This window comes from Mustela nivalis (assembly GCF_964662115.1).
Source record: "Mustela nivalis genome assembly, chromosome: 10".
Taxonomy (NCBI): domain Eukaryota; kingdom Metazoa; phylum Chordata; class Mammalia; order Carnivora; family Mustelidae; genus Mustela; species Mustela nivalis.
In genome coordinates this window covers 4,697,313-4,722,878 of record NC_139029.1, presented here as the reverse complement: position 1 = coordinate 4,722,878, position 25,566 = coordinate 4,697,313, and the positions used below count along the sequence as shown (strand labels likewise).

Genomic DNA, 25,566 nt, shown 5'->3' with positions numbered 1-25,566 from the left:
GCCGGCTACCTGTTTGTGTAAAGGAAGATTTACTGACACATCGCCACACTCGTTCATTCGATATTATCTAAGGCTGCCTTTGTGCTAGAAAGGCAGATTCAGTCGTCACGACAGTCTGTATGGCCCACGAAGCCTAAAATATTTACTATTTGGCTTTTTCCAGAAACATGTTATTAATCTCTTGTCTAACAAGTTCTTTGATTTCCCTGGCAGGCCTCCCCCAACCTGCAGCGATGGGCTGGTACGTAGTGAGGCCCGCACCCCACCTTCTTCTCTCTGTGCCACCAGCCGAGGCGGCAGGAAGGGGATCCTGGGACGAAGAGGAGCAGCTCCGCGATCGGCCCTCTCCCTGCGAGCACCAGCCAGGCCAGGGGCTCTCCAGGCCCCTCCTTCCGGTGGCATTTCTCTAGACCTGTACTCTACTGAATTTCTCATGGGACATTTGCCCCTGCCACATTTTTTTGGGCTGTCGAGGGACGAGGACAGAGAGTGAGTCAATCTCATGCTCTTTGGCTGCTCCTCTGGTCCTCCCCTGCGTAGTATATTCTATTTAATGGAATTTGCCAGCTTAACAGCTTAACCTCCAGTTTACTGCAATCTATCCTCTCATAGTCTATTGCAAATTTAATGTCCCAACAGGATTCTGGAGCGCCTAGGTGTATGAGAAGCACAATTATCCGCTTCAGGGTTATTTCCCTGCACCTCAAGAGCCCCATGCCGTGTACGCCTTAACGGTGGCCAGATGACACCTGTGCTCTTCGGGTCACTTAGGTCATTCGGATTCTAGCCACAGGCCTCCTGTGCTAGCAGTGACTGGGCGGTGACTCTGTTAAACTCTCCGTCTCCCCGGACGTGGGAGGGAATCAGGAGACCACCGGAGGGCCCCGAGTGAGAGCTCTGAGGAGCTGGTGTGAAGAGGGAAGGCTTTGCTGAGCCCCAGGTCACTGGTGTTCAGGCCCCATTCAAACAACATTTGAGTCGCTGAATGAAAACGTGGCCCACAAAGAAGATACTCCACCACTCTTCCGTGTAAGACCGCACCTCTAGCCCTCTGCTGGCGAGCAAATCGCGCGGCCTGGAAACGGGCCGTAAGGATGGAGGGAGCGATACAGACGGCCCGGCCTCAACGGGCTTACCTTGTCTGCGCTTACCTGTATCTCGTCCATGGGCTGTGAGCATTCCGCGCGCTCTGCGCTATCGCGGTAGGACCCCATCTCTGAATCCACCACCTCTCTGTTAGCCATCATCAGGACACTCGTGGGCCCCCGAGGACGCACCTGTGAAGGTGCTGCATCCTCTCCTACACTGGTCCCCTTCGGATTTCCAGTCACCTGTACTGTAGACACACCAATGTAAAGACCTTTGGAATTCCACTTTACTACAGGCTGAGATCCAGAGGCTTGGAATCCTGCAGTCTCTGGAGTGGGAGGGGAGGTTTCCCGGATGCAGTCCCTCACTCCTTCACTGGGGCTGATTGTCTCGGGGACACACTGCTTAGAACTAGGGCTCTGCTTCCTGATATTTGGCTGTTCCAGACTCAGTGCAGTGGACAGCAGCTTCTCCTGCCTTGCCTGGAAGTACTCAGGGTTCAATTTATGCTTTTTGGGAGCTGGATAATCTTTGTGGCTCTCACTGCTGTAGTAATTAGAGGGTTCAGAACGAGGTCTTCTCAGCTCTGAAAAGTACAGTAGAAAGGATAGTCAGGACAGGCGATAAAATTAGGAATCTTAAAGAATTAACACTTTCTCTATGCCTGAGAGACACAAAGTGCAAAGCCGGAACTCAAGACATGTCCCTAACACTTAAATATTCCCCAGCAGAATATACTATATTCAAATAGTCCTCTTCTAAAGTTTGTATTTCTTTCTTGAACGGACACTTTTTTTTTTTTTTTTGCTACTTTCTGCATTTATTTTTGGGAAGGGAAGGGGGAGCAGTAGGCACTCTTAGAACTAAAAGAAAAATCGAAAACAGAAAAAACAAAAACAGAAAACCAAAAACCAAACCCTTAAATGTACGTGAATATCCTACAGATTTTCTGAGGGTAGCTGCATGAAAGCAAATGGGAAATCTGTCAAGGTCTGAGACGTAATAATTTTGAATGTTTACCTGGATTGGTGCTTGCAATAACGGTGACTCCTTTGGGTATTTCTGGAGAGCTGATGGCTTCGCTGTGCCACTGGGTCACCCAGCTCTCCGTGCTGGGCTCCTCGCTTGGAGGACAGTGCATTCTGGGGTTCTGCCCCAGCTGCGCCTGTTCATCTCTCTGCAGGTGCTCCAGACACTCTGCTAATTTCACATGACCCCTTGATCTGGCAATCCCCAAAGGTAGCCTTCCTAGGGAGTCAGGGATAGAGATGGCCCGACGGTCCCACTTGTACAGAACGACGGCTGCTTCTAAGTGCCCTAGAGCACATGCCCACATCTAGAAAACAGCAAAACAGAAAGCAAGTTTTCTCAGTACAAGTTAAAAAACATATTCTGTTTCTGCTATTGCTACCAAGTGACAAACCGGTCCTTGTTGGCAATCTCAGCGGGGCCATAAAAATGTCACCATATCCCTATGCCGGTTAAAAAGAGTTCAGGAACAAATGAACCTATTCCTTACCAGAGGGGTACAGGAGAAGTGGTCCACATTCAAGGGGTCAACTTCCAGTTCCAAATCAATGCTGTCTGCATGCTTTGTGCTGTAAGGGATGGCACCAGAAATTATGCACAATTAATCCTGTTCAAGAAAGACACCAGAACCTTATAAAACCCACAAAGATGAAACCATAGTGGGCACTTAGCATCCCTGATGTGAGGAAACAGAGCCCCTAATTTCATAGCATGGTTTGGACCAGCAGTCCGGAGGAAAGAGAAGTGCAACCTTGAGTTAGTACCACAGGCCCACATTTCTTGGGCGGAAGTTCCTAAAATTCCCTGGGGAACTGTCCTCAGAGAAAGCCCTCTGCTCCACCGCCATGGCGGTGCTCACTGACTGGCAGGATCTCTCTCTCCCAGGGAAAACACTAAGGAGGACACAGCAAGGGGACGGGCAGGGACCGGCAGGGATGAGCCCCAGCGGCACACGGCCCAGCATTACCGCCATTTGATGAGGGTCTGGATGAGGGTGGCGTAGCCCTGCGCGGCAGCCAGGTGCAAGAGGGTCATCCCACGGAAGGTCTTTGAGTGGATCAAGTGCTTGGACTTGGCCCAGCAGGCTCGGCTCATCATCTTCTCACACACGACCACCACTCGGTTCTCGAAGCAGCTGCCCAGTGTCCCAGGGCCAGAAGCACACTAGAAGGAGGAAGCGCGTGTTAACGACTAAAGACCAAGGGCCTCTCCTGACCAAGTCAGCCTCTTCATGCAGGAGAAACAAATGCTGTACGACCAGCCGCCCGTGCTGGGAAACAGCAAAGGGCACATAAAGAGGCACCGTGGAACGGAGACTAGCATGTGCTCGGTTCAGCTCAGCAGCACACGGCCACGCTCGTGGATGGCAGAGGGTAGTTTTCCATCACTCGGAGAACACCAGAGTCTGTCCACCACAGCTGACATGTATCATGAACATCGCACTGCTCCATCTCGGGGAAAGCGCCTCTTGACAGGAAAAAAAGGTGCCACCAGCCTCCAGTTGACGTTCATGATGCAGACCATGGACTGGCAGGAGAGCAAGGCAGGGTAGTCGTCCCAGTTCTTGCCGCTGGGGATACACCTGGACCTCTGCCTCGCTGGCTCCTCCTTAAGGAGAACTAAGTCACTCAAAAGGGGATTTTTTTCCCCCAAAGAAACACTTTTAAAAATCCATTAATGATCCCATCCTTTGGGGAAAGCATTAGAGATCCTGAAATTTAAGGGTTATTAATAACAATAGAGGTACACAGAAAAGAGAAATTCATGAATTTCAACTGTGGCTTTCTTCTCTTGATTCAGTTGTAAAGCAAGAAAAATAAAATCAAACTCCGTCCCCTCAACGGTTTGGCTGAGTCTCTGTGATGGCAGCTCTCTGCTGAACCTTTCCCCCATATAGATGATACTTCTGGCCTGATTCTCACCTCTGGAATTATTTAAAAAGTGTCCCCCCACCAACCCCAGAAAGAAAGCCTACAAAATTCAATTACTACAGAAATATTGTTGCTTCTCATTTGTTTTGTTTTGTTTTTTTACTTTTAGGTCTGGGGGGAAAACGCCTACAAAAATGAAAAGGCAGATGATAGATACACTGTCATCCTCGCTTGGGCTGTCAAAATATCTGAAAAGAGCTCAGGTGGGTGAGCCTGACCTGCAGTACGATGATCTTGCCTCAAAAGGCCCAGGCAGAGCCACCGACACATACCAGACACCTTCATAAGCCCAGGGAAGTTACGGTCAGTGAGCGAGGAGGAAATTTTTTTTTTTTTTTTTTTTTTTTTGCATTAACAAAAACAGCCGCATCTTTATCATGAAGGGTGGACACAGGTATGTTATTGAAGCCAACCTAGACTGACGGAAGGGTCTTTCAGGGCAGTTAATATGGACGCAGATCTACTAGGACAGTTATTGAAGGGTAAGTTGCTAAGAAGACATTACCACCCAACCATTGTTGGTGAAAGGAAAAGGTTTTCATGGGAAGCTCTTATCTGAGTCATGAGATATGCCAAAGAATGATGATTTCTTTCTTAAAATTTAGGAGTACAGGTGAAAAAGAAGCCTACAGTAGCCTTGATGATACTTCACTGTGTGCCAAGTCCTTCCTTTTCATTTCTGAAGAGGGGTGAGAAAGAAGAAAACTCAAGGAAAAAGAGATTAGTTTCTTGGGTGTGGCCTATTAGATTAAAATTAGAATTAAATTTAAAATCTAAATTTAAAATTTAGAGGAAAACATCATTCATCTTGAAGAAAAAAAGGATGGCGACCTGAAGTTTGTGGGGAGTAACTCAGTAGAAGAGAGGAACACTCTCTGTTCCCTTCAATTTGTCTCCAGGCTCTCCTGAAAACTAATTTCTGTCCAGAAATTTCTCAAATGAATGAGATCCTAAAATGAAGATCCTAAATGCACTTTATTTTCTCAAAATAAAGACCCTCAATGAAATTTCTTTTATTTTTTAAAAGATTTTATTTATTTGAGAGAGAATGAGTGAGAGAGAGCATGAGGGAGGAGAAGGTCAGAGGGAGAAGCAGACTCCCCAAGGAGCTGGGAGCCTGATGCGAGACTCGATCATGGAAGTCCGGGATCATGATCTGAGCCGAAGGCAGTCGCTCAACCAACTGAGCCACCCAGGCGCCCCTCAGTGAAATTTCTGTAAGGCTTCTAAGACTAATGGGACTCTAAAAAAATATCTAGTAATTTCCCTATATTTGGCAAATTCTTCTTGGAAGCTATGAAAAAGCATATGTGAAACAGGATAGAACGGATAATGCTGTTCCATCAAATAATTACAGAGACAGTTTCTCTGGGTCCTCATGCTGGTCTCTCGAGTTTATAAAAGGTTTCTGAATTACTGATTTCAATTATGTTTCGTATTTATACTTAACATAAATACGGAATATGGAATAGAGAATAGATTCTGACTGAACTCTGAGTCACCATCAGGCCTACTTCTTCCCTGGATCCCTCAACTCCCACCGCCCGGCGGCAGCGGTGAGTTCTGAGATCCACAGCAGTGATTTAAGGCTCCAGGAGGTCAACACCTGGGAAGGTCCACAGTTCGAGGCTTCTTTGCTATTACACAGATCTTAATACTGCGGGGCACAGGATTATGAAGCACTCTCTGGGACTAGCCCAGGAATGACACCAGTACCGGACAGAGGACTTGCGACCCACTGCTTCCCTGATCAGTAAGACACACACGAGACGGGAGGCGACGGTCAGCGCAGGCTGGTACCTGAGCTTGGCTCCCTCCGTTCCCAGTCCCGCTGCCCCCTCCGCTGCCGCCTCCTCCGCTGCCCGGCTTGTGCTGCTGGGACCCCGTCATCTCCGCCATCCTCCTTTCCATCTGCTCCAGGCGCTCCAGGATGGACATCCTGAACTGGTTATCTAGGGCAGAACAGAGAAGAGTGAGGTTGTGCTCCCGAGACGAGCGGTCGACATGGGGCCTCGGCAAGCCTGCAGGACTGCCGTCAGCCTAACACGGCCACAGAGGTCTGCCCCGGGCCAGACTTCGACACCGGACTCAGCCCGACACCTCCCACAAGACTTGCAGCATCTACAGCAGCTCAGAGTTCTCCGCTAAAGGAATAGAAAATCCCTTTCTGTTCAAGTCCTGGTTTCACGTCGCTGCTACCCCCATTTCCTTGCCAAATTCCCAGTGGGAGCCTTGGAGAGATCTGATGGGTAAGCCCCCAGAACAAATAAATGAAATGAGTACAGTTTAATTTAAATCCGCGGAAGAAAGGAAGATGTGTGTCAGGATGTATAAACAGTGTGTGTAAATAAATTATATATACATGTATTTTTTAAGAGTATTATCTGTTTAACCCAAACACAGGAAAAAAAGATTTTGTTGGTCATTCACTGGCTGAGACCCTCACACATTTCCTTTAACACGTGACAGTCAAGACCAATACAACCAAGTGTTCTACCTTTACATAGGAAAAACACCAGGCCATTCCCGCTGTGCCTAGGACTGTAACTCGAAGTCTGTGCTTCTGTACCACACTGCTAAGATTAGACTCTCTCCCTCTCCACATTCATACATTTATACCCACATGCATGTGCACACACATGCATATCACAATTTGGGCTGCATGCATACGTAAGAAAAGGAGCTAAGACCATTATTAAAGTCGTTAGCACCTACATTTATTCAACAAATTCTAAATAATGCTGCGTCAGGTATTTAGTAGTAAACCCATCAGAAAAGGCCTCTTCCTGCTCAAGTAGGGGCCTCAACCAGGATAATATGACAAGAAACGACAGAGTGGGGCTAGAACTCAGATAAGTCAGGAGAGGTGACACTTGAGTTTGACCAGAACCAAAAGGAGCCAGGTCTGCAAGAACTGTGTGAGTTACTAGCAGATACAAAGGCCCTGAGGCAGAGTATTCAAGAAGCAGAAGGCAGGGGGTCAGACCACAGCAAAGAACAGGGTGTAGACCTGGAGAGGGGGCTCTGACCAGACAGTACACAGTTAAGAACCCTGGCTGTGCCACAGAAGAGTCGCATAGCTTTGAACAAAACCTTTACTGCCTCAGTTTCCTCAACTCTTCATTGGGGATAGTAACTATACTTATATCAGGGCTGTTGTGAGGACTGAGTATGTGCAAATGCGCAGAACACATCAGTTCCATGTCATCATCATCTTCTGACAAGGGAGTTAACTGTCTTGAGGAATTGACTAAGCAGTGGGGACAAACCTATTTGGCCCCAAATGGTTCATGGCAGAACTGTTTTCAAATACAACCACCCGAATCACGGAAAGGAAGGATTCAGGACAGGAGTATTTTATCAGCACACCTGGCTAGCCTGACTGTAAATCCCAACACCGGTGAGTAATTCTATAAGAAATAAACCAATGGGCAGGGCCAACACTTACGGAAAGTTTCCCGTGTGCCAGTCACCGTTTTGATCATTTTACAAATATTAACCCATGTACTTACTCTCCCTAAGAATCGTGAGGTAGGTACTGTTGTCACCCTCTTTTCACAGAGGAGGAAACTGAGGCACAAGACAACTAATCTCTCTGGGGCTGAAGCAGGGAGCTTAACTCCTACATGACACCAATAGGAGGGAGAGGTTGTGGGAAAAGATGCGCAGAATTAGTGTTACCCTAGGAAAGAGAACTTTTTCTTACAATAACACGACAGTAAATACCTGTTTCACAGGAAAATTTTTGAGACTGCTGTCCAATGGATTCCACTTTACTAAACCACAAAGCCAGAGGAGGAAGACTGCTTTTTAAAGATCATGATATTATCTTCTAATAAAGCTATTTCCAGGAACAACACTGAAAGAAACATCCTCCCCCTTTAAAAGTGAAAGAGAACGTCTCCGTGCCCACTGCACACATACACACAGAAACGACAAACACCGAGGCCCCTGTGCTGAGCATCTCCGTGGCCCGTCACCTACAGGAAGTACCGAGTCTGCGTGTGATGTACCATGCATGGTCCTCGCCGTCACGCGACCCTCCCGCCTTCAGGGCGTGGTACCAGAATCCTTATTCCATGCCCTCTCCCTCAGAAAAGGGACACTTTGCAGAATGCAGGACTCCTTTATGTGGAGCCAAATATAAACTGAAGAATCCTCCCTTTCAATTAGTGTGACCCCCAGTTGAATGGCAGGGTTGCCTCGTGGCCCTTGTCCCTGCCTCTTCCCCACGGTGCCATGCATCTACTCCCGGACGCGCAGCCCACGGGGGCGGGGGAAGCGCTCTAGCCGCCTGCTGAGGAGTTCTCCTGCAGCCCCCGCATCTGGCACCCACCAGACGAGGGTTCACAACCCATTTCACTGGTTTCGAGCACTTGTTTGGCGCAGGTATTAACCTTCCGTGTCATGCACAGGGGCGGAAGGGCAGAGAGAGCAGTATCCAGCTGTGCTCTGCCTCAGTGGGGTGCTGTGGGGCGCCTGGCCCGCCACCTGGCCCGGGGAGATGGCTCTGTCCCGGCAGGTGCCCTGTCGCAGTGAGGACGGCCTCTCCTGCCTGCCCGTAGACGCTGCAGGGACAGACCCTCCCTGACATGGGAGGGCCCCGCCCCATGGTGTCTCCAGATCAAGACATGAAGAGTTCCAGCCCCGTGACGGCCACCAAGGTCCCGGCTTCTGTTCTGGGCTGTTCAGCACCGTCCCCACGGCAAACCATGCACTTGGCTCTCTCACGTGATTAAGCTGCTCTGAGAAGCACTTCATGAAGACACTCAGAAGCAATTATTTGCCTCTTAACAACATTATATCACGCATAATGGGATCTCTGAGCCTCTCAACTCCAAAGGGGGAAGGTAGTGATAATTAAAATAAGAAACAACCTCAAATGGGAACGACCGAGCGGGCATCCGGTAGCATACAGGCCTGCTGTACCGTGTTGACTGAGAATCACCAGAGCCTTCTGATCCCACTTCCTCTCCTCTGAGCGCGGCCAGCCCCTGCTCTGTCCACAGAGCTGACTCAGAGCGATGAAGGGAGGGTCTTCACGTCTCTGTTCCTAGCCAGTCAAAAGCAACAACCATAGGCTTGTTTTGGTTTTACAGTCTGACGATGGTGCGGAAACTGTTGTAAAATGTTTTAAAATACTTGGCAAAGGCAGAGCCTCCATTGTATATTATGTATGGCCATGGGATAAAGGGAATATAATTACTGAGAAGCAAAAAAAAAAAAAAAAAAAAAAAAAAAAAAATTCTGATGACAGAGTAAAAAATCTGATTTCAGATTCATTTAATCATGCACAAATGTTTATCAAGCACCTACTATGTACCAAGCACTGGGGATGACTTGGACACTAGTGAAGATGTCCTTGCCCCCATTAGCTGGCCAAAAAATAATTTCTGCAGTCTCAATAAACTGGATTTTTGAATTAATATGTAGGAGGGAGGAGGGAGAAGAGAGAAAACAAATAATCTGTAGACCTAGGGGGCTGATAAACTTGGCCTCAGCGCTCACCTGTGACATTTCAAACAAAGCCAACAATGACTCAGCTTTGAGGGATTCCAAGCCCCGTGTCCTTAAAACAGTGTGAGTGAGCAACCCAACTACTCCCCCGTGGGCACTGGACCGCACAAAACTGTGCCAGGAGGCCCTGCTTCCATGAGCACCTTACACTCCTGATGCCCAAGCAAGGGAAGGCAGCTGTTCCAGCCTGAGCTCCCACCTAGCCGTCCCCAGCTTTCCATTCCTGTCGAGAAGGATTAGGGCTCCGTCTCACCAAACAAGACGCTGCTTCCACAGAAGCGTTCTCCCACTCTTCCCCTTCCCCTCCTGGCTCTGAGGACCGGGCCCAGGTGAGGGCCAAGCACTGGTCCACTTCTCCTGGAGCAGAAGCGTGTGTGTGGGCATCTCTCCTGTGGCTGAGTGTCCGCAGGCTCTAGCCACGGTGCTCGTTCCTCACTGCCGACGGAGGCCGCCCTCACAGGAGGCTTCCCCTCTTCGGCGGCTCACATGCTAGGTGGCATCTGAATCACCAGACCGATGGGGTGGGCCCTAGTCCTAGGGTTAGTTGGTTTTCCCTAGGAGGTGTCGGTGAGGCCCAGAGGTTTGCACTTCTAGTAAGGTCTCAGATGATGCTGATGCTTCTGGTCTGCGGCCACATTCAGGAGCCACAGCTGTGAGACCCCACCTCCCTGCACCGGAATGAATCCTCTCTCCACCAGAGTGCTCGTGAAGGAATGGTCCAAGAACTCCCCGCTCGAGCAGATGCGCGGGCTGCTGCCCAGCATGGACGCACGAGAGGCGACCTCAAGGAAACCATGCCAACTCCGTCCACACTGGCTCTGTCAACAACACCAGGTTGCATACTTTCTTCTCATGTACACAGCCAATTAAGATGGGACAAAACTTGAAAACTATTTAAAATCCGCCCCCTGCACCGCTGTCTATAACGAATCAGACGCTACTTGATCACTCCCATCAAATCTTACCTCCTCAGTGCTCACTTCTCTCAGCTGACCAGCTGGGGCTTTGTGTCTTGTCTTTGTGTCTTGCTTGTCTCTGCAGTGATCTAGTCACCTGCGTGGTTTCAGGAACAAGGGCATTGGACCACTGCACAGCAATTCCTTCCCATGACATTCAAGACCCACACACACACGTGCCTGTGCCCCAGATGGAAAGTAAGTAATCCTGATCGCTCTGCAGCAGCAGTCTGGCTAGAAATACAGTCGGCCTCTTCCTGAGCCTCTTCTCTATCCCCTTTTGAGCAGAAGTGGCATTTTTAGACTGGGCAGCTGTGATGGAGTGGAAGGAGCAAGGGAGTAGAGACAGCTCTCAATTTAATCCTGTTGCTGCATGATTTAAAAAAAAATGACCATTTTGCACCTCAATTTTCTCATGTGTAAAGAGGGGATATCACTATCCTATTGTTTTTGTGGGGATGAGATAAACTCATGCGAAATTTTTTAAAGCATTGAGGCTTTCTTCATTCTGAGCAATTCTTGGACTGGGACCCAGTTATATTGATGGGACTCTTCGAAATGATGGGACTCTATGGAAAAAAAAATACATTTTAGGGGCACCTGGGTGGCTCAGTCAGTGGAGTGTCTGACTTTGGCTCAGGTCATGATCTCAGAGGCCTGGCATAGAGCCCCGAGTTGGGCTCCATGCTCAATGGGGAGTCTGCTTCTCTTCCTCTGCGCCTCCCCACCCCCACTCATGTGCTTGCTTGCTCTCTCAAATAACTCAAATCTTTAAAAAAATGCATTAAAATTTTTTTTTTAATAATGTTAGATTTACAGATGACTTGCAAAGATCGTGGCACTCCCAGAAACCTTTGCCTACTTTGCCCTAACAGTGACATCTTACATCCACGGTACCTTTGTCTTTCAAAACACAGACACTCAGTAGCATCACTACTAATTCAACCATAGACTTGAAATAGACTCGCCGATGGAAGTAAGGTACTTTCTCGGGGCGGGGATCCAGCTGCAGACAGCATACCCTCTCTCTCCTTGGATGAGATGATCTTCTCTCTAGCTCTTAGTTCCACAACAGTCACGATTTGGAGGAGCACTGGTCATATGCTCTGTAGATGTCCCTCTGTTCAAGTTGCTTCATGTTTTCTAATGACTGGACTGGAGTCATGAGTTTTCAGGAAGAACACGACAGAGGCAGGAGGCTGTGCTTATCCCACAACACTGGTAGTATATGATGTCCTGCTGATGTGGACCTTGATATCTGGGTAGGGTGTTGTCTGTGAGATTGCTCTATGATAAAGATATCATCTTCCTTTTTCCATACTCTATTCTTTGCAAGTAAGTCAGTAAGTCCAGCCCACACTCAAGGAAAAGGGAATAAAGTTTTACTTCATGGGTGGGGGAGTAGCCACATATGTTATTTGTAGTTCTCCTAAAAGGGAGATTTGTCCTTCTGAATTTATTTATCAACCATTTGTTTATATCCATATGAACTCATGTATATTTACTTTACACTTTGGCCATAATCCAATACTATGTTCATTTATTGTTCAAACTGTCCCAGCTTTGGCCCCTGGGAGCTCTTTCATGCTGGCTCCTGTGTCTGTTTGACATACCCCCAGCCTCTTCCCTTCTTTTTCAGGCACTTCCTTACTTTCTGGCATTAGAAAATGCTCCGATTCAACTTGTATTTGACCTGCCCCAGTCCTAGAGTCTGCAGTATCTCTAAGGAGTTCTGGTTCCTTTTATTGGCAAATGGCATTTAGAAGCCAAGATCTAGGTGTGGGTGTGCTCGTTGCTGCTGGGGCGTCACTGCTTCCTGGCCCTCTCAGGGGACAGAGTGAGGAAACACATGTGAAGTGTCACCCATATATGCAGACACATCTGTACTTGTTCTGTATCTCACTGTAATACACGGAAATAAACTGAGTCCACACTGAGCTCCACACCTCTAATGCAGCACTGCAGTGTCCATCCTAGCCTTCTGGTGGGTACTTCAGATGTCAATAAGATGATGGTGGGAGTAACTATGAGCTACCTGGCTATACTAAGCCAATATATTAAATGCTGAAAAGAAATCCCACTGATGTACTGAACTACAATAAAGAAATATGTAAGTCTAATTTCTGTCACTCAAAAATATAGGTATAGAACATAGCATCATAGTTTACCCAACTACCTTGCTATATATAATCCAGTTCTTAGAGTTTCCCACAACAATATTAGAAAACATACAGAAAAAATACTCATAATCCCAGAACAGCTTTGAGTATTACAAAGGTCAAGAAGAAGTCAAAGAAACATTTCCAGCCAATCACTGGCCTGAGGATCATGAATGATTCATTGGGGGTTCATATCCCCTTTTCTTTTGCTGGATTCACTATGTCCCAGTCTCCCCTTAAGGGCTGCTATGCAAGTGTCACATGGCTCAGCAGCAGCCATGGGCCATCTCTTCGTCTCTGATAGGGATTCCCAACCTTCAAAGGGACTCATTTTACGATGTCCCAAGTTAATATTTACCTAAAAACTTAAAATTCCTAAGCAATACCAAAGTTTTAGAGGCAGAAAATTTCATGAAGTCAGACTTCCCACAGCATGTTCTAAGTTTAGAAAGGTTGGTGCTTACTTCTGTAAAAGTGGAGAATTCCAAGTATTTAAGGATCTGATGATGTAAGAAAGTGTCTCCATCAGGAAACCAACTACTAGCGAGACTTCCTAGGCTCTCAGCACTTAGCTCTGCCTACTGTTGCCTCTAGATGACCTCTCTGTGGAAACTTATTAATTTTCAGGGCTGTATTGAGCAGTACATGAGGAAGTTTCAGACACTGTATCAGATAATCTAGTTTAAAAAACTTAAGTTCACCCACTCCCCGCCCCAACTTTGACCTACAAAATAAAACTGAAGCTGTCTGGCATAGCATAGAACACTCATGACCTGCTGTCTCAGGCTACTCTTTAGGGACTCTCTTATCACTCACTGTTCTTCAATCTATTGGGGGTCCAAATGCCCTTAGCCCTTTGGTCATGCTAACTTCTTCCTGAGTCCATCTGGTGAGTCTGCTGTTCTTCAGAGCATGGCTCATGCATCACTTCAGTATTATTACTGAATACTAATTATTAATTATTATTAATATTAATTATTAATACTTATTATTATTAATCCACATGTATTATTTCTAGTCCTCAAAGTAATCAAAAGAAAGCTTTTCCTTTTCCTTTGACAGATGAAGAAGTTGAAGCTCAGAAATGTGTTGCTTGCCCAAGGTCATACTGCTTATAAGTATCAGGGCAGGGATTTGAACACAGGCTAGACTCCAGATCCACGTTCTTTCCACTATGACCAGTGAGCCTTCATGTCTTGCCCTGTGTCCTAATAGTACTTAGCCAATGAAATGTAGAGTTGTTCTCCTACATGTGTCCTTTCTACTAGAGGGAGCTTTCTGAAAGCAGGGAGCTTGTCTGCACTCGGGACCAGATATAGTGTGGGTGCTCAGTCAATGTTAAAGAACATCATTTTCTAATTTAAACCTCTTCTGGAGGTCAGTTTATTGCCGAGGTTATCAAACTCTGGGGCAAGGGCTCTGAGTGACCTCCATTAGCCACAGGGGACTCCAGGTGGCTGTATACCAGTGTGCAGCAGCATACCACTTGTTCCCGTGGCAAGAGTGGTCGGGATGATCCAAACATAATGGAACTGACTTGAAAGCACGTGAGAAAGCTCTACGAGTTTAATTGGCCGGCTGCCACTTCCTTTCGGCTCAGGGAAGGAAATTATGTACCTGCAGCATGTTGGTGCGAGACTCTAGCAAGAGAGCTGAGAAATATCTGACTTCCTTAGGGACACAAACTGGGATTTTGCAGCAGTCCTGAGCTTCGCATGATATATTTTATGTATTTCCACTTTTCCCTGGCAAAATGGAGTCTGTGGAACACACATGGCTGGCAGCATACATACCTTCATGGAAGGAATGTCTATGATGAGTCACACAAGTGCTTCCCAAGTCCATCAGGGGTCCGTCGGGGGTAGGTTGTTGCAGAAACATGAAATTTTCATTGTCTTAAAGATTTTTTAGAACAGCCTCACGAAGTATGCATGGATCTGAATGCTTGGAGACCGGCTAACGAGTATCTGCAAGCACAAGAACTTGTTGCTACAATTGCTTGATTGGAGCCACCTCCAGTCCGGTTGCCAGAGGAGGAGAAAAAGTTTTGCCTTGGCAGGTAAATGAATGAAGGAGCAATCATCAAATACCACCTGCTATTTTAAAACGCGTTATTTGTAGCTCAAGTGCACATGTGCCCTCCTGTTGCTATTTGGACTGGGAATGAGAGGCCATCTCTCATTCCATTTGCAGCCCTTGGCCGCACTGACAGGAAGAGCTGATGAAGCAAAAGGAGGCATGACTTGAACTATTTCTGTAGGGACTGCAATTGCTGCTTAGGAAGCCTCCTAAATTTTTTAGGAAGCTCAGAAAGACAGGGAAAATGAAGTCACTTAATTCCTGCCCAGAATAAATGGGGCCCCTGGAGCACACGAACCCGCCCTCTCCGGCAGGCCATTTAAGATGTCCAAGTGTGGAGGGAAGGGTAAGGGCCGGATAGAGATAAGGCACAAGCTGTACCACTCTGATTTTCCAAAGCAATGGCTAAATTTAGCTTCAGAAAAAAACTGCCATACTCCACTTTTTAAAAACTCTCCAACTCTATATACCAAGACAAAAGGAAATTAGCAATTCTTCTTAGACTTCCTTCACTTCATCCATATTTCTTCTCCTTGGTCTGTGTTTCACACACTTCGCGAATGCAGCATCTTGGACGTGTCAAGGAGACTTGCTCAACAGCTCACAGCAAGGAGGAAACAAATGTGACAAGAGGAGCCAATCAAACGTACAGTTCTTTCTCCCTTGAACTCTTTCCATGCCAGAGCTTGAGGTGCACGAGGGCAAGAATTTCAAACCTCTTCTCCAAGGACACGAAGGCTCAGTGGTACACCCCAGGAGCTCAGCTGTGCTGCCGTGGCATGCGGCATAGGAGAGCACCCCGAATTATGCAGGAGCTGACAGCGCGAGCAATACTGTAGCAGACCCGACTGGAGTTCAGTGCAGTGAAACCAGAGCTAACTGGTGTGAGAACAATGGAACTCAGGAACTCTGACGCTGGTTTTCTACCTACCTTCATTGTCCACAGAAGAGTGGAATATTTTAAGTCTGCTAGCTTCCAAAAGTAAACAAAGCTGGAGGACATTGACACAACAGTTTCAGTACCCAGGGACGATCAGGTATACTACGAGCACAGGAGACATTGTAAAGTAGTAACAGCAAAGTGAGTGAAGGCCAGGGGAACATGTCACCACTAAGACTAATGAGGTCTTTAAAGAAAAAGCCCTGTGAGGAGACTCAGAAGTGAGCAATCGTCTCCCTCCCCTGGACACAAAGGTGTGACGGGGGGGATGAAATTTAAGTGCACGTGGGAAAATGGGAGATGAAAATCCTAACACCCAAGACCCGACAGGGTGGAGAAAAGCTACAAAATGCACAGGAAGTGTCAGGAAGCAAGACGACTTCAATGAGCCACCAGGAGGTTGATCTGCGGTGCTCAGCTTTAACAACAAAAATGCTCGAACACTTGAAATTCCTGGGGAAGAACTATGGAGAATTAGGGCTAGAACAGTTCATACTGCAAATGCCTAGCCAACCCTCACTCCCAAGGCACAACTACTCAGCACTGGTTCTGGGGATGTAACAGGGAACAAGAAAGCTCACGATGTTGTGGTCACCACCAGGGATACAAAACCCAGTACGACAGGAGCCTTTATTTCAAGAACCTCAGTCTGCTGTAAAAGTAAAGAGAAGTCCTGTGAGCTCTGTGAAGATACGATCACTCTGTCCATGTGATAGTTCCAAGGTCTTGTGGAATGCCTGGCACATAGTTGGCCCTCAATACGGATTTACTGAATAAGTGATTTAATTTAATCTTTTAAAACTATAAAATGTGAGTTTGTAGGAGAACGAGGCAAAGGATATTATGTAGAACAAAATATGTTTTTATTAGTCATTTCTGTGGTATACTTTTCTCTAGCCGGGTGACTAAACATAGTCCCTTCCCTTCTCATGGGGCCGCCTTCTACCTGATCCCATCGCATGTATGAGGGAGCAGACGTTTGGAAACAAACAAACAAAACATCTAATTCAAACAAACAAAACATCTAATTAGACTGGTACCCAAGAACTCTTATATCTGGTAGTTTCCACTCAGAGGTAGTGCTCCAAAACAAGGGCAGGGTGGAGACATTGTGGCAGTGAGGGAGTTGAAAACTCTATAAGAAAACCAAAACAAAACCAAAACTCTGGGACTCCTGGCGGGTTCAGTCAGTAGAGCCCATGACTCTTGATCTCCAGGTTTCCCTGGCTGTAGGGATTACTTTTAAAAAAGTAAAAATCTTAAAAAAAAAAAAATCTTTGCTAATCACATGTGCTACCTGGTACCCGGAGGGAAAAAAATGGCTGCTTTCAACTAATTTTACTAATCATAATAAATGTTAATTGGCCCCGAGCTCCTGGTGAGTTTCAACATCTGAAAAATCATGCGTTCGGGATTCTAGCCGGAAGAGTCCTTCTCTGTGTCCAGCTTATTCTCCATTATTTAGAGGACTGCTGTTGGCAATGTTTCGCTCTCAGAACTAATTGCAGGAATGCCATCTGCATAGACATTCCCAACTGTCTTGCCTACTTGTGAGAGTTAAAGTCCAAGGTGTTCCAAAAATATGTATTTTTTGGTAAAACTGGATTCTCCATAGAAAGGTTTCAGTTCTAGAACTTGAAATTTTGTTAACTACAATGATACTTTTTCATAATGCTGTTAAATTGTTTTAAAACTCTGGAATAAATACAGATGAGGATGTGATTTCCAAATGTAGAGACTGGAAGGCATACATGTTAAAGAAAACAACTCTACTACTTCAAAATAATGGATGTATTAAAAAATAGGTCTTGAGGGATAAAATGATTTAAGAATACTACTTCATCATATGGTTTCACTTATTTGTGAAGCATAACAAATAGCATGGAGGACATGGGGAGTTAGAGAGGAGAAGGGAGTTGGGGGAAATTGGAAGGGGAGGTGAACCATGAGAGACTATGGACTCTGAAAAACAATCTGAGGGGTCTGAAGTGGCGGGGGGACAGTGGGAGGTTGGGGTACCAGGGGGTGGGTATTATAGAGGGCATGGATTGCATGGAGCACTGGGTGTGGTGAAAAAATAATGAATACTGTTATGCTGAAAATAAATAAAAAATAAATTAAAAAAAGACTACTACTTCACAGTTTATCATGGGCCTGACAATAGAAAAATAAACATTAAAAAAAATCCAAGTTATGCCATCTTAAACTTTTTTTCAGAAATAAAAATATTTCTCTGAGGGAGAAAACGAGAGTTTTGGAACAATTTTAACCATTAAGCTCTTTTCCAGAGTTGTCACAATCCCTGGGAAGGCGGTGTGGTTCCCAGCCCTGCCTGCCACATGGTAACGTACAACGTCTACCCTCTGGGTCTGCGTGCCACTCGCCCCCACACTTGTGATCTATATCTCCCATAAGTACTCTACCCCTGGACCAGAGTAATCTTCAAATTTCTGCAAATTTCAAATCAGTGAGGCCTGAATGAATGTATTATTGAGGCCTATATTCAAATATCCCTTGGATTAGGTGGAAAGGCTAACAACATATCATGCTTTCCACTACATGGGGATGAAACTTGATTTCATGGAGTTGAGGGGCTGCCTTGTCTGGCTATCCTCAAGGAAGCCCCAAAGCAGACTTCTTTAATCCTTCTACTCTGAGCAGAGTGGGTCTAACGGTTCACGGAGTATTTAAATAATGGAACAAAAGGTTAATAACCAGTTCCAAGGGCAGCAGGTGCTAACCTTGGGGAACATCCCTCAAAACCCCCAAACATCCCTAGCATCTCTTTTTCTCCTCTCTTCCTCCTTTTCCTGATTTCTCTTCCCTGCCCCAGTCCCATCCTTCCTCAACCTGTTTATTTCCCTCCCTGCTCTCACCCAACTGGCACCAACCCCAGATCCAGGTACGTCTATCTGAGGTTGGCTAACAAAAATGCTCACAATTAATAACCGGGTAAGATCAAGATTCCTGGAAAGTAGAATAAAGCTCATGTAAAGCTACTGCACAGAAGACACCCATGAGATCCTCCAACATGGTTGATGTGAGTCCCAAATTTGGCTGAACTTGGCAAAGGAAGCAAAATGGAAAGCAGTTTCAAGTTCACAGTCAGTTGTTTTCGATAGCATGTGATGTCACAGGCTTTGACGTCCTTGCAACAAAGGCAGTACTGGGCTTCGGAGACTGTTTATCACCATTTAGGGTCAACAGACACCACACACGGCCACAGAAGCAGGTGGACAAAGCTCGGGTGTGGTCTGACTTGAGCACTCTCGGAGGATCTGGTGTAAGTCGAGGGGAGACTGACTATTGCTTGCGTGTCTATCATCTATTGCGCACTCTCTCCTGAACAGTATTTTATGATCCTGATTTTTAAATTTAAAAGTAGGCGAGTTGATGGTTTTCAGTTTCCTGAAGGAAAAGCTTTCCGAACTTTATTGGTTTTTTGTAGTTTGTCATCAAGGAGCTCTCAATGGATTTCTTTTCTGTGGGGCAGGGGCTCTCGACTTTGAAAACAGACCTCTTTACTGTGACGAAATAACATGTCTTCTTCTTTGGGAATAAATATATCTGGAGTTTAATGATAAGGTGGTGTCCTGCACAGGTAATTTCTTTCCACAATTCTTGGTGGGAAGAGAGTAACTGCCAGTGTTTACCTCTATGAGACAATAAGCCTAGTAACTGGCTAGTCAGCTGCCTGTTTACCGCTCGACGCCCCTGCCTGACGCCACGTCTGCTGAGTAATGTCCCTGCACAGACCGAAAATGTGCAGGAGAGGCTGGACTTGCCTTGTCAGGAGAGTTACCCATCACGAGTGATTTCTGCCCTTCATCACGTATTGGCTCTTAGTGATGAAACTACATGCCCTTTCCTAGAAAAGTACGTATGTACAAACTCGTACCTTCCATATCACAGGACTCACAGACGCATGGGAGGGGCTGGCCGTGAGTTCCAGGCTCCGGATGATGTTGCAGGGATGGTCAACTGAAACATTTCCCAAACTGCACGCCGCAGACTTCCCACGCCACAGTAGCAGACCGTACAAACGAAATGTGTCAAGATGTGTTTGAATTACTGGTTAAACTAGGTTTAACACAACGAAATACATGTGCCTTTCTTTGACAGAGGACTTCTCTGAACTTTAACATGCACACACGCACTGTGAATCGCTGGTAGAGGGGCTGGTAGGCATGTTTCCTAAACTTATCTGAACCTTTCTGTATGAGGCTGGGGGAGCTTCTTATAAGCATATCCTGTAACTAATGTTCCCACAGTAGAGTTTAGGAACTAAAACTAGTCCGAAAGAATATCTTGATACAGACCATGTCTGGTGAGGAAACTCCTGGCCCACGCTCCCTGTTTTCCTTCTTCACTCCCCAGGCAAGGCTCACGTGCCCCGCCAGCAGGCCACAGACCCTGATACAGCGATGTGGGTTAAGGGGGAACATCCCCAGGGACTAGGCTAGGAAGCTGTTTGACCCGAGGTCCCTTCCTCCCCATCTCCTTTTTCCTTCCTAGAAGACTCCTCTTCCTCTGATGGTCTAGTCGGTCCCACTTCAGACAACTTCTGACACACATAACCACCTTTGAACCCACTCTCTGTCCCTTCCACTGTTCCAACCTTCAAGATGCCTCAGAAGGTTTTCTTTCTCTTTCCTTTGTGCCACTTGAGAATAAAAATAAGATTGTAATTACAATTGAATATGTATAAAAATAAAGTTAGGGTTCTGTTATCAAGAAACTTAAATTTTATTCCTCTAAAAAGTTAGGGAGCTAGACTTTGTCATTTCAGAGAACTATTTTGGCTTCTACCCTATGCATTAAGAATCTTTGCCAGAAAGTTTCCATTTACTGAAGTTATTTTATATGTACCTTTATTTTTATTTGAGCAACGACTTAAATATGAAAACAGAAAGTGCATTATTTCATGGGTTTGGGAACACGTAAGTACATGTAAGTAAGGCGTAAGTAAGGAAAACAAGGGAACATGTAAGTATATATTATGTAGATTATATAGTTCAATGTTGTACAGCCTATAATGTGATATACATAAGTATATATATTACTTTAATATTTTTCTCCTGCAAAAGCTGAGTATCTATTATGGGTTCAAAGGTTTTTCTTCTCAGGCTGGCCTGGGAACATACTATCATTTGTTGCACTGTTTATCTGAGAAATATCATTCAGTTGACTTGTACATTTTTAGAACAACATCAGTTTTAGGCTGGGCCCTTCCTATTTTTTACACTGTTAGATGAAACATCTTTCACACACGCACACAAATGCCAGAGGCATGGATCTGGCTAGAGCAGAATGAATGGTTTCTTTCACTAGAAAAGACAAAAGGATATTTAAATGAATTCTTTGTTGATTTATTCAAACCACACTGTATAATATATTAAGGACTTGAATCATATTTTCTGAAAATGGTCCTAGGAACTGTTAGTCAGCACCTATTAAAAGGTGACAGTTCTGTTGTCTTCTCATTTAAAATGAGACCATGAGAATAAAATCAAGGACTTGGCTTTATTACGAGCTTCTGTGGTTTCAGAATGAATGGTGCTTTCTTTGGGAATAGGACTATCAAGCTGACCATCAAAAAGTACCAGTCCCTCCCAGTATGCCTGCCTAGCCTCCCTCCCCCCTTCCCGGGCTTCGGCACCTTGCTGCTCCTTGGGAGCTGCTCCTGCCCTGTGTGTAGTTCAGGTGGTGCTGACCCCATTCTTGTTTCCAGGGAGAGAGAGGAAGGCCTTGCTAATAATGCGGGTACTGCCTCCTCTTCACATGAGTCAAGCTGAGCCAAGAAGAACAGAACATTTCCTGGAACAACTGGCAAAGATGTGCCGTCTTCCCGGAGATATTTGCTAAATTGGCAAAATACAAGCCTGGAGCCTTGAGGGAGCCATCTTGCTAGCACCGTGGAAATCAGAATCAAATCAACGTAGACAAGAGCAGAGTCAAGAGGGAAAGACAAGTTCCTAACACTATCACTTGAGCATCTGGAATCAGCTGTACCTGAAGAGAACTCCAAAACCGGACTTCATAGAAGTCAATAAATTCCCTTTTTTATATAAGCCAGTTTGAGTTGGAGTTCTGTTACTTGCAGCTAAGAGAGGAGTCTAAGGTGACTCTATTAACTGAAATGTGGATCCTTTCTCTAAAGAAATAGTGAAAGTCTGCTCCCACTTACAAATAAAAAAAATATTCAATTAAATATTCATTACATATACCTCGGTTGTGCAAAATTATCATTGAACTCTCCCTATAAAACATGGGCTAAACTGTGGTGGAAATAAGCCATCATACTCATTTGAAACATTTTGGTTACCTGAAGAAATCAGAATAAGGTATACTGAGTTCCAGCTGAGCTGGAATCCTATCTGCTGTCGAACTCCACACCTGCAGAAGTATCTCGGCTCTTCGACTTTAGGTAAAACAGCTGTTGCAACAAACACATCCCATGGAAGACAGTCAGTGCAGAACGCTGAGATTTAAAGAGCGCTCGAGAACTATCTGATCCAGGGGCTTTCAACGGCGTTTGACTGTGGCCCACAGAAGGAACTAATCCCTGTACATACACACATACACACACACACACACACACCCTGAAACAAAAACATCCCAAATCCACAGTTACCGTGCGCAGGGCACGCTGATTTTAGAAACCAGTGCTGCTGACTGCTCATCTCCTGAACCACTCCTAAGAGGTTTAGAGCACAGGTAAGGCACTGATCCAGAGACATAAGGGGATTTACCTGAGACTTCTCCTTTGCTCAGAGGCAGAGCAGAAAAACAACACAGCTGCTCACCCTCCTGCATTATTTCACAGCGAAGGGCTCCTACCCATACACGTTCCTAGATGGCAAGCGTCCGGGCAATCCCAAGAAAGCCAGAACGATGATTCAGGTGGCAGACCTAGAGACCTCGCGCTGGTACAGGCCAGGACTCTTCAAGCCCGCTTGAATGAAAACCCTAATCCCCTAGAGACCCAGAACTGCTCTGCCTGGGAGGTCCTGCGGTGTTTGTGTCTAACTGACTAACAGGCAAGACTCAACGGAGTGCACGAAGAAGAATCAGCCTGGAGAAACACATCCTTCTCGTTCTGTGCACTAAACAACACCATACGTGTAATCTGTTTGTCAAAAGCAGTCATGGAACTCCAGCCCCCAGACTGCACTACGCCAGCCGGGGAGGGGAGGGGACAGCCTAGGTGACAACATGCCCTGCAGAGAGCTGCTAATCTACGCTGGCAGATGAGGGTAAAGGCTTCATTAATAAGACTTGAGTTAGCTTCAGGGAATTTAGAATATTGAGTAGTTGTTGGGAGACGGGGGAAGGCTGGCTAAGAGAGTGGGATCAGATTTGAGAGTGGTGAAAGTTGAAAGGTGAAAAAAAATGCAAACTAATTAATCTTGGTAGTTGATGAATGTTAATTTAACGTATTTGGGAGAACTTATGCCATGTGCCATTACTTTCAATATTACAAAGATAAGTTAAGCATCACTATTACTTTAACTCCTATGCACATTCACTCTGATTAAATTCCTTCTATACTGTACCGTTCTCAAATTTGTCATAATGTTATAATTTGCTTAACAATTGATTTATAATAGGTACTTTAAAAAATGTGTTGACTGATCTTTCTATAAGTCATATGTCTAAAGCTATGCTCTATGTTCAGTGCTTACAAGACAACACAAAATTTGGGGTGCCTGGGTGCCTCAGATGGTTAAGCGTATGCTTCGGCTCAGGTCACAATCCCATTGCCCTGGAATAAAGCCCCGCATCTCGCATCAATCTCCTGGCTCGGCTGGCTTCTCCCTCTCCCTCTGCCTCTCCGCCTGCTCATGCTCTGTATCTGTCTCAAATAAAGACATCCTTTAAAAATTTGCTCAAAAACAGACAAGATAAAAATTTAAAAATTATAAGGGGGCGCCCGGGTGGCTCAGTGGGTTAAAGCCTCTGCCTTCGGCTCAGGTCATGATCCCAGGACCCTGGGATCAAGCCCTGTGTCGGGCTCTCTGCTCGGCAGGGAGCCTGCTTCCTACCCCCTCTCTCTCTGCTTGCCTCTCTTGGGAGATTTCTGTGATTTCTCTCCCTGTGTCAAATAAATAAAATCTTTAAAAAAAATTATAGGTACCATGATATTTTTGAAACTAAAATTTATTACCACACAAAAAGAACTTTACTGAAATAAAGCAACAAGCAAGGTTGTACAGGCATTATCAACGCAGCCACCCCTGGCAGTACAGAAAGCAAAGACGCTATTTACAAAGTACGGTGCCAAGACTGTAATAAGCCTCCGTGCTGCTGCACTGCTTAGGGGGCAGATCGTAATTATTTCTTGACAGTAAAGGCATCCCCTAGCCTGCCTGGTGTGAGTTAACCCATGTCTAGACGTGTCAGAGAAAAGCAAAGAAAGATGGTCATTTGATTTCAGGGCAATCCACTCAGGAAGGGGACAGGTGATGGTCTCCATGATCACAAGGGGCCCTACCCTCACGCTATCATGTCCCAACACCCAGCAGGCTCCTCAGCACTTCCCACATGTTACATGTGACTAATAGTGACCTGCAGCCTTCAATGTCATTCAATGCATCTCATCTGGGCTTCTCCCATCGGCACTGAAAAGTCCTGGCTGGCTCTCAGACCTTACAGAGAATGTAAGAAAATCCATGTCAGCTGTAAGGAAGACAAAATTAACCCTACGTCAGTCTACTGTTGCCACAAAGCTCAGAATGCAGTTTACGGCCTGCCTCCAGAGAGTACGTAAGATCCCGCGGAGCGAGCGCGACCGCCTTCCTTAGAGCCTCCATTTGCCCTTCCTGTGCCCTCACTTTCCTTGGGCTTTATCCTTTATTTCACCTATTTTTATCTTGCTTCATCGTGTGATATATATGCAGCCACACCTTAGAGATACTGTGAGTTTGGTTTTAGGCCATCACAATAAAGCAAGTCACATTTTTTTTTATTCTCAGTGTCTATAAAAGTAGTTTTTATACTCTGCTGCAGTCTATTACGTGTGCAACAGCATTCTGTCTTAAAAAAAAAACTGTACCTTAATTAAAAACTACTGCTAAAATATGCAAACCATCAACTGAGCTTTCAGCAAGTCATAATCACTGATCACAGATCACTGCTAACAAATATAATGATAAAAAAAAGTTTGAAAGATTGCAAGGATTACCAAAATGTGACAGAAACATGAACTGAGCAAATGCTGTTGGAACAACGGTGCTGACAGACTTGTTCCCTCCCACGCAGGGTTGCCACCAACCTCCAATTTGTAAAACATGCCTTATCAGTGAAATGCAATTAAAGGGAAGCACAATAGAACGAATAATGCCTGTATCTCTGTAGGTTCCCTTAAATCATTAAAAAAAAAAAAAGTGAGTGTACACAAACTACATCACGTGTTCATGCCAACTGGTTTTTGGCAAGGGAATATATAACTAAAATAAGCTCCCAAATATTCAGCTTATATACTGTGACAGGATGCCACGGCTGATATTTAACAATGAACACTTGGCACCACTAAGAGAGTCTCTTTTTGAAAAGATCGATGGAATACAAATATTAAACCACTTTAAGCCAGGGGAAGCAAAACCCTTTAAATGTGAGAAGACATGGCAGACACACAAGGAACAGTTGGAAAAGGTGTGGGAGGGTGCACACCGCTGAGAACCAATGACTTCCAGAAACCACTGCACCAGCTAAAGAACAGTGTCAAGTCTAACAAAACGGTCTTTACTGACCTTTCCGGGTGATTCCTAAAGTTGTGTTTTAAATAGATATAGTAACAATTTTCCCCTAAACATTTAAAAAAGGCAGCTTACAAGCACGTTCTGAAGCTTGAAACGTTCACAACA

At 45.6% G+C, this 25,566-nt stretch overlaps 1 protein-coding gene across 37 annotated transcripts in view; it reads right to left on the bottom strand.

The window, feature by feature from the left end:
- CAMTA1 (calmodulin binding transcription activator 1) overlaps nt 1-25,566 on the bottom strand; it is an 814,199-nt gene that overhangs the window by 24,488 nt on the left and 764,145 nt on the right. For 19 of the 37 annotated variants that reach the window (XM_082685274.1, XM_082685275.1, XM_082685277.1 and 16 more), the window contains 5 exons: nt 5,850-6,001; nt 3,086-3,282; nt 2,609-2,687; nt 2,110-2,425; nt 1,152-1,336 (listed from right to left, as the gene is read on the bottom strand). In XM_082685274.1, the coding sequence (XP_082541400.1) occupies nt 1,152-1,336; nt 2,110-2,425; nt 2,609-2,687; nt 3,086-3,282; nt 5,850-6,001 (929 nt within the window). Of the gene's footprint in view, nt 1-1,151; nt 1,676-2,109; nt 2,426-2,608; nt 2,688-3,085; nt 3,283-5,849; nt 6,002-25,566 lie in introns of all 37 variants that reach the window. The other 18 variants (XM_082685260.1, XM_082685287.1, XM_082685261.1 and 15 more) reach the window with 1 other exon arrangement.